The sequence below is a fragment of the Mus pahari genome, chromosome 12, assembly GCF_900095145.1.
Source record: "Mus pahari chromosome 12, PAHARI_EIJ_v1.1, whole genome shotgun sequence".
Lineage (NCBI taxonomy): Eukaryota > Metazoa > Chordata > Mammalia > Rodentia > Muridae > Mus > Mus pahari.
This window is the reverse complement of record NC_034601.1, coordinates 11583277-11593128: the sequence shown is the minus strand read 5'-3', so window position 1 is coordinate 11593128 and position 9852 is coordinate 11583277. Positions and strand designations below refer to the sequence as shown.

General features: G+C 40.2%; 1 protein-coding gene across 1 annotated transcript in view; it reads right to left on the bottom strand.

The window, feature by feature from the left end:
* Prkdc (protein kinase, DNA-activated, catalytic subunit) overlaps positions 1 to 9852 on the bottom strand; it is a 201570-nt gene that overhangs the window by 84695 nt on the left and 107023 nt on the right. The window contains exons 45-51 of the mRNA XM_021209938.2: positions 7937 to 8088; positions 7071 to 7208; positions 6755 to 6874; positions 5394 to 5534; positions 3758 to 3909; positions 3027 to 3158; positions 847 to 958 (exon numbers count right to left, since the gene is read on the bottom strand). Of these exons, the coding sequence (XP_021065597.1) occupies positions 847 to 958; positions 3027 to 3158; positions 3758 to 3909; positions 5394 to 5534; positions 6755 to 6874; positions 7071 to 7208; positions 7937 to 8088 (947 nt within the window). The remainder of the gene's footprint in view (positions 1 to 846; positions 959 to 3026; positions 3159 to 3757; positions 3910 to 5393; positions 5535 to 6754; positions 6875 to 7070; positions 7209 to 7936; positions 8089 to 9852) is intronic.

Here is a 9852-nt window from a genome sequence, read left to right as displayed (position 1 = left end):
GAGTTAGTTGTAGTGGGAGAGAGAGAGAGAGAGAGAGAGAGAGAGAGAGAGAGAGAGAGAGTGTTAGTTGTAGCAGGAGTGGAAGGTAGACCAAGGCCATAGCAAGGTAATAAGAATGGTGAGTATACAAGGTACACACATGTGAAACTGTTGTTTTAGAAAGGTAATAAAAGTTAAAAATAAGCTTATAAAGTAGAAAGGGTGGGAGGCTACAATGCCAAAATAAAAATGAAGCTCCATTTTCCTAAGGGTTTGCTTTCCTGAGTTACATGTTTACAGTCATGGAAATGGCAAGAGTCCAATTTGCTGTCTTGGTCCCTTCCTGTGCATTCCAAGATATTAGCACCACTAAGTCTGTCCTCATGTATCCTGGTGGCACCCACAGCACAGTCTCCACCCTTTCCTTCTCGTCAGGAGAGGAACAAGCATGGAGATCCAAATTTGTGATGGATAAAGATGGCTTTCAAATCCATGAGGCTAGATAAGATGTTCAGGGGTGTAACAAAAGATCACCAGAGCAGAGCAAGGAGCTACCAAAACAGTCACACAGTGAGACGTGAACCAATAGGTAACCTAGCAGCAATGGCTGGCTAGTCACTTTGCCCCGGGCCCAGCAGCAGTAAGTCACCAATGTTTGCATAGTTTTGTCCTGTTGGGGCAGGCAGGGCTTCATGGAATCTCGACAAATGCTCTGTCACTCACTCACTCACTCACACCTTAGTCCCTACATACCATCCTCCCACCACAAGCACTACTGTGTTAAAAGGAAGAGATGCCCTCCTGTGCCCAGAGGATAAAGGAGGATACAGGGCAATCATAATCACCAGGGCACAATGCAGCACTCACGTGTTTTCTCTCAATAAGGTATTGAAGAATAAGTCCTAAAACTTCTGCTGCAGCTGCATATACTTCTTTATACTTCACAAAGGACATGTTATTGACTAAAGCTTCAAAATACCTATAATAAACAGAGAAAACAAGCATAAAACAGTCCATTCTGATGTTTGACACAAAACAGTAATAATTCTCCTCCTCATGTCACATTAATAGGCAAACTGAGAAAATATATAAAATGTGACATAAATTACATAAAGATTTAAAATGTGCATGCATATAGATTTATGGGCTCTGGCTTCATAACCATAAAGGTGTACTGTCCAATCCCAGTTCAACACTGCAGTAAGAGTATATTCCTCCACTGCATACAACAGAAATTTGCAGGGAAGAAAGAAGAAGTATCTAAGACTAGGATTCTCTGCCATCCACAAGCCATCTACAAGCAACACGATGCTGAGAAGGGTGATACCCTGTGCAGTGACACATTAACTCTTGGCTTTTAAAGCCTGAACAGTAACTCCTGGTGATGTTTTTAAGTCAACACTGAGCTACTGGCTGCCTCAGCTCTGAACCTATACTATCTAAAGCAACAGCACCAGGTGCAACTGGTCCAAAGGTCAATGTATGCCAATCAGAATTACAATTGCATCTCCCTCACTCCAACCTACAGCCGAGGGGTCTAGGAGTACAAGGCTAAACCTACAGAACATTATATACCCAAGGAGCTGAAGGGGACTGCAACCCTATAGTTGGAACAACAATATGAACTAACCAGCATCCCCAGAGCTCGTGTCTCTAGCTGCATATGTAGCAGAAGATGGTCTAGTCAGCCATCATTGGAAAGAGAGGCTCCTTGGTCTTGCAAACTTTATATGCCCCAGTACAGGGGAACACCAGGGCCAAGAAGGGGGAGTGGGTGGGTAGGGGAGCGGGGGGGGGAGGATACAGGGGACTTTGGGGATAGCATTAAAGATGTAAATGAAGTAAATACCTAATAAAAATTGGAAAAAAAATCCTTAAGAGCAGGGAAAGAAGCCAGGCATGGTGGTGTAAGCCTTTAATCTCAGCACTTAGAAGGAGAGGCAGATCTCAGTTTGAGGTCAGTCTAATCTACAAATCAAGTTCTGTGATATCCAAAGTTATATGGTGAGATGCTGACGAGAAAAATAGAAGAAAGAGGGGGAGGAAGGAGAGAGGAGGAGGAAGAAAGAAGGAGAAGGAGGAAAAAAACGGTATATTTTGTCATGTTCTAAACTATTTTACTATAGCCTCTTTCCTCCACATATCATACCCACCCCATCATGAATATGTGACTGCCATCATTCAAGACAGAATCAAATGAGGCTGGAGCCCAGGAAGAGAGCTGCCAATACAGGGGCATCCCCTTCACAGTTAACACAGTTCAAATCCTCTCATAGAGCCCATGGTATTTGTAAGTGTCAATGTTTAAAATGCCAGTTTCAAAAATAAGAAGAGGGACAAGTGAGAGACGAGTGTGTAAGAGAATTTGCTATAAAACACAAGGACTTGAGCACCCACACAAAGCTGGGCATGACTAATAAGCCTGTAACCTTAGTATTGAGGGCAAAGACCAGCACATCCCAGAAATTGGCTGACCATCCACACAGGTTCAGGGAGAGACCCACCCAGTCTCAAGGGAATACACATGTGTACTTCCTCTGGGCTCTCCATGTGTACTCATGGGTAGCTATATGCTCTCTCTCTTTCTCTCCTTACCACACTCTCCCATGCCACATATAGAAATCAAAAAGAAAAAACCTAAGAGCTTCTGTTTATAGATATATACAGAACAATTATGCTAATCAAAACTGTTTCATTATGCTTATTTATTTAGTGTATTCGGGCCTCAGCATATGTGTGGAGGTCTGGGAAAAACTTGGGAGAGCTGGTTCTCTCCTTCCATCCTATGGGCTCCAGGGAATGAACTCAATTCATCAGGCTTGGCTGCAAGCACTTTCACCCTTGAGCCATCTTGCTAGTCCCAACTTCTTTTTAAACTTATATTCCTGCTTCATTCCAGATACAATTCCCCTTTCAAATAGCCTATAAATCCAGCCTTATAATTTTGGATACAAGTATTTTTAACATTGATCTGGTCTCTAGATATATCGATACAACTTCTGAAAATCAAGTTTATGAAAGAAGCAATCCAAAAGTATAGTACTTACATGGCACTCGTTATGTCACACTTTGGGTCGTAGGGAGGCAAGTTATTAGCTATCACAATGCCTAATAACTGAATTCCTACAGAATTGTCTTTAGAATTAGGGTCCTTATGGGAAAATTTTTCAAATATTAACCTGTAACACAGCACAAGGGAGAAAACAAAAAGTTACATAATGAATGAGAAACAGGAAAATGAATCATTTTCTAAGGCAAATTTTCAGCTATACAGTATATGGAACACAGCCTTTTCCTACTTCCAAGACCCTGCTTATTAATATCACTTGTTAGTTCTTACCAATTCTAATTATTTGTCCCAATCTGGTCAGTTAATAGTAACTTTTGTGAAAGTTTCAGCTTGTTCCAGGCAAGTCTAAAGCATCACACAAAGCCTTTGGGGGTCGCTGGGCTCAGGTAGTGCAGGGCTCTATACTCCAGGTACCCAGTGTAACATCAAAAAGAAGGGAGGGCTGAAGGACAGGGTGGAGAACACTGGAGGCACTGAGCACCCAGAAATGCTTCTGGTGTCAAACTCTGCAGTGGTGGTTTTATCAGTAGCAAAGTTTACCTTATAAATAGACTCGATGTCAAATTATTACTATAGTCATTTTTGGGTTTGGTAATTAAAAAAAAATATTCCTGGTAATTCATATAATTATACTTCATTGAAGTTACTATTTAAAACTTATTATACTTCAACCTTTTCCTAATTCTGTAAAAACTAGCAAATACATACCTGTAAGGGATGGAAAGACACTCCTTCCAGCATTCAACAAGGGTTTTAATAATTTCAAGGTTGTGCCTAAACACAGCTCTTTTGGGATGGAAGACATGTTTCATTAGAAAATGAAGCAATCGATTTGCTAACACTTCATCTTTAGGGACCCCCTGAAAACATTGAAATTCTGTAAGACATATAATGTTCCATTCTGGAAAAACATCTCATCTCATCCCCATTTTTTGTTGTTGTTTTGAAACAGATTTCCATGCAGCACAGGCTAGCTTCAAACTTAATATATAGCTGAGGCTGCTCTTAAGCTACTGAACCTCCCACCAGTATAAAGCAGTAGAACTATAAGTATACATCGTCACACCTGGCCTTGGAAGTAATCCAAATACCCAACTCTAAAAGAAGCCTAGTATTTTACTGAGGAGTCTAATTTCTTGTTAAACTGTCTATGATTTTTCTGTATCGATGACAGACAATATCCTTCCTTGGCAGGTGGTGGGAGAAACTGTGGCTGCTCATATGTGGGCACAGTTAGTGCATTGTGTCCTCAGAGGGAAAAATGATAAGGGGCTCAGGCCCTGGTTGGCTATGCTCTTTGTAGTATCCATTCAGAGATCCACTTCCGATCCTGTCAAGGTACCTGATATAAGGTGGGAAGAGAATCCTTAAGACTTGTTTCCACCAGTATCTACTGTACTTTGGCTCTTAGTCTTTCTTATAACTCCCTCTCTTTATCTCTGAGTCAGTGAAGCTGAAAGAACTCTCTTCAGGGTCCCTCACCACTGTGTCACCTGATATCTGCCTAGTCTCCCATACCACTACACCACAAGGAGTTACTGAGGCAGCACTAGCACTTCCCCTTTTTACCTGTTACAATGCCGGAGACTGGTAATTGCACTTTCCAGTGCAGCTGAGCTTCTGATGGCCTTTCTGATGGATCTTAACTTAATTAAACACCTTAATTCTCTTCCATCTTATTCACTGGGCTATTGCCTATTTTATCACATCAATACCAAGAAATCTAGATTTGATTTATTGTGAAATAAACAAAAGAAGATCATCCAGACACAAAAACATGATAAAGCTATATAAGTGTATAAGGACGGTACACTTGAGAAATTTATGTGAAACTCATTGTACACTATCTGAGTTCCAAATCAATAACCAAAACTCCATCACACCAACCCACTAGGGTGTGCACCACCTACTCTAAGTGTTGTGCAATGGCGGTTACTTGCCAGTCACTTTTAACAATTTCACAGATAACAGTTAACACTGTGACAGTGAATAAACTATCATATAAATGCTCCCAAATGCAGCGACCTGAAGCACAGAAAACATTCTCAATTATAAAGATGATCTTAACTATTCCATTACCTACCTTCCAACCTTTTAGCAAGTAAAAACCATAAACATAACATCATCAGCTTTGTAAGAAAAGCAAGGCCAATGAGATTACCAAGGTAGAAAAAAGAAGACAAAGCAAGTAGTGATACAGTGGATGTTGGTGCATTACAGTAATACAACTATAGGCAAAACAGCAACATCATCTCAAGAGGACATTAACTCATCTGACATCCCCGATGTAGGGCATCAGAAAAGGAATGATATAGTACTGTATAAGAGATGTAGTGTTCCTTACTGTAGGTGTAGCCAAGCCAGTCCAAGAGAGAATGGTAGCTACTATTTCTACCATCATGTAGTGAATTCCTTCTCCGTTGTTCTCGCAAACAGCTAGCTGTAGCAGGGGACTGAGCCAGTGCTTTGCATAAGGGCGAAAGACCTGCACAGAAAATTTAAGTTCCATATATAGATAACTGTTCTGAAGACTAAAGTATTAATAAAAAAAACCCATATTCTCTAGCAGCTAACATTTTATGACTTGACATAAAGCTAAAACAGTTGTAACTTCCATTTACCAAACCTAAGAAGGTTCAGTTTACAGTGAATTATATCAAGGACTCCTAAAACTCAATAAAAATAGATTTATAATGACTTCCACTACTAAAATGAATCAACTCTGTCCTGAGTAGTATGTAGCTATAGAAAATTATTTTAGGCACATGCATAAAAACATGAGAAATAAGGTCATGACAATCAGATGGAACAAGTACCTAAGTGATCCATTCTACAGAAAGATGTATACCAGGCTCCTGAGGCTTGTCCAAGAAACCCCTCAGGCCCTCATTTCTGCTCTGGTAAACGCAGTGTAACAGTATAAGGGGTTTTCCTATCAGCTCCAAGAAACCATCCAATAATGCCCAATATAGCAGCTATTAAGTCAGCACTCGGAAGAACATGAGCTAGAAATCATTTGAGGTCCCAAATAGCATGGGCTGAACTGTATGCACCCAAAAACCTGTTGCCCCTGAAAGAAACTTTCAGAACATGACCTTTTCGGTGATGAGGTATTTCTTTACACAGGTAAAGAAATCAAAGTGAGGCATTAAACTAGGCTGGAGTCCCATACACTAAGGAAATTTGAAGACAGAAACACCAAGGAGGGGTTATGATTCTAAGAACACCAGCTCCATGTAGAGAATGCCTGAGGCCAGTAGTGGGTCAGAGGAGCCAGTCATGAGAACATGATGATCTTGGACGGCTGGCTTGCAGAGCAGAGGCATTGTGATCTTGGAACTAGTAGGGACCACACATTTCTGGCATATGTTATATGCAAAAAAAATTAATACATTTACCTACTGCCTAGATAAAGATAGCTATTTTACATATAGCTAACAGAAATATTTGTACTCATTTATCTGTTACATAAACAAGGTTCACAGCCTAAGGAAAGTGCTGTACAGAAAGTTCACTCCTAATGCCAGAAAATAACATGTTTGACAAAAGGATTTGGAGGCAGTGTTTAAATGTGGTTGCTGATGCATTGCAAGCACAGTAACTCCCTGTTCTATTTCTTAAAAGCTTCATTTGCTTTGGTGATGTTAACATAGATGGTCAGAATTGCACAGAACAGTTAAGAAATAAAGAAAAAAAGTTAGATACCTCTTCTGTATTAATAACAAGCTTGGCTAAGAAGAGACGGATATTTAAAGATACTGAGGCATTTCCTAGTTTGTCATGAAGAAATTTCATCCAAGGTGGAAGATCTTTTGGTATTGAACCCTGAAATAAAACACAAACTTACTCTGAAAAGGAGTAAAAGAATGTTATATTTTGATATTCTAAGAACATGAAAAAGATGTGAAGAAGGAAGAATCCAGCTCTTTAATGTGCAACATGGCTTAACCAGTATGAAAAGTTAGTCCTACAGTGACATCAGTGATGATACTGAAAGAAAACATACTATTGAGGAAAATACCTCTTCTCCCTTAGGTGCAACCACATTTCTCTGCATGTGCTTAATCAGGGATATCATGGGAGCCATGCATTCATGTTGATTGAGCTCATCCATCTCTAACTCCATGATGTCATCCTGGCTCATGAAATCTTGATGCTCCTATGAAAAAGAACCCAAGCAATACACTGTTAAATGTCAATGGATTTAAGAAGCTCATTTAAGGGGCAATAGCATAAAATAGCACAATTTAACTGAAACTAATGATTTGGTAACATAAAAATATATTTGATATGTTTTAACATAGAACTAACATCCCAAGCATATATACCCCTAGTTCCTGTGGTAGTTTGAAAGGCTCACAGGAAGTAGCACTAGTAGGAAGTGTGGCCTTGTTGGAGGAAATGACAGTCTTCTGCTGCATGCAGATCAAGATGCAGAAGTCTCAGCTCCTTCTCTAGCAGCATGCCTACCTGGTTCCTGCCATGCTCCTTGCCATGATGATAATGAATTAAACCTCTTAATCTGTAAGCCATCCCCAATTAGATGTTTGTCTTCAATGGTGTCTCTCCTTAGCAAGAAAACCTTAACTAAGACAGCTCCCATCTGTCAAGGGCCTTCCCTGAGGACACACCCCAGATTTTCCATGTCTGCTGTCTTACCTCTGCTGTCTGTATGGTGGCTCTGTTGAGGTCCTGACCTCTAACTGATAAAATCTGATTGCTGAATTAACAGTGAGAGACCTGCTTAGATCTTGGAAGGTCTCCAAATCAACGTTAGTATTACAGGGCTACTGAGACCAACAGAAAACCTAGGAATTACAAGGTACAACAGTAACTTTCTTTATAAATGTTAACAATACTCTTAATTAATATGTGAAATGTGATCACCCGTCTCTGAAAATGGCCAGGGGTAGGTTTACGATCTTGAGAACTGTATGAATAGCTCTGAACTCCAGTTGAGAAATCAAATTGACTCATTTCTTCACTTAGGCTACTGTCTGTCAAACAGTATGACAATGAAGACATATAATGAGGACTGCCTGAAAAATAAGCAGAAGGAAATACATTAGTACTCAAATATAGCTAATAAGAAATGTTTCTAGGCCTCAAATAATGAAATTAAAAGATACCTCAGCTAAAGCTTCATCAATCCTGTGACTTTCAGTTATTTTACAGATTAACAAACGGAACACAGAAAAGAGTTTCCTTTGCTTTTGTCACTATTGACTAGTTACTCTGTATTGTCACAAAAAACTAGTTAGCTGGATGTAATTTTTAGTAATGATCATGCTATATGTTTTGCCCATCAAATAGAATACGACTATTGGAAGAAATCATCCTAAAAATAGCTAATTCAAATTATGTCAGGGATTGAGAATAGAGGTTCAAATTTTATCTTTAAATAAAAAATAATAAAAGTTATAAAAATAAAATAAGCATAAAATACGCATCAAAGCAAGGAGCATATGAAAGGACAAAGATCAAGTTTAATTAGGCTCTTTGCCAAGTGTATATATCAAGTATAATGTCCTGAAGCACATTATTACCCACAACTGAACTTACTAGAGGGACAAAGAAAGTCTAAGACCCACAGGGACAGATGGGACTGCTGTGGTACCTGAGTGGAAAGGGGAGCAGGTACAGCAGGCAGCAGGTCAGAGGCCTCTGAGGGAGGTGCAAGATGTTGGGAAGTTTAGAAGAGAATGAAAAAGGACAAGGCCAACTGTTTTTGTTTGTCTGTTTGTTTTGTTTATAGAGACAAGGTTTCTCTGTGTAGCCCTGGCTGTCCTGAAACTCAATTTGTAGACCAGGCTGGCCTCGAACTCAAAGATCCATCTGCCTTTCCCTCCTGAGTGCTAGGATTAAAGGCATGTGCTACCATGTCAGGCCCAGGGCTTACATTTTAACATAAACCTCTGAATAATTACGTATATGTGAATGAATGCTGGGCCCCAAAGGGTATAGGAACTCCACAGGAAGACCAATAGAGTCAACTAACCTGGATCTTTGGGGCTCTTGGAGTCTGACAAAGAACATGCATGGACTGGACCTAGGCCTCCCTACTCATATGTAGCAGATGTTCAGCTTGGCTTTCATGAGGGTCCCAAACAACCGGAGCGGGGACTATTCCATAAACTGTTGCCTGTCTGTGGGATATGTTCTAGTAGCTGGGCTGCCTTGTCTGGCCTCAGTGGAAGAGGAAGCGCCTAGCCTCCCAGAGACTTGAAGTGCCAGGGTTCAGGGGGTACCCAGGGGAGCCCCACCCACTGAGAGGAGAAGGGGATGTGGGATGGGGAAGGATTGTGTCTGGGGTGATCAGGAGGTGGGCAGTATATGTAAAGTATGTAAAGTTAATAAGTAAAAAAATAAAATTAAAAGAAAAAAAGAATGCAATTCATGTTCAAACAAAGATACCAAACTAAATTTCAGTGTTTTAAAGTATTTACTTATTTATTTAGTCTCTCTATGTATCCATGGCTGTAGGCCAGGCTGGCCTCAAACTCAGAGATCTAACTGCCTCTGTCTCCTGAGTGCAGGGATTAAAGGTATGAGCTACCACCATCCAGCTAAAATATCTTTTATTAAAAAAAAATTATTGCTGAACATGGTGGTATACACCTTTAATCACAACACTATGGAGTCACAGGCAGGTGGATCTGTGAGTCTACAGCCTGGTCTACAGAATGAATTGCAGGGCAACCTGCAACCTGAACTGTATACTGAGACCATGTATTAAAAGAAAAGAAGAGAAGAAAAGAGAAGAGAAGAGAAGAGAGGAGAGGAGAGGAGAGGAGAGGAGAGGA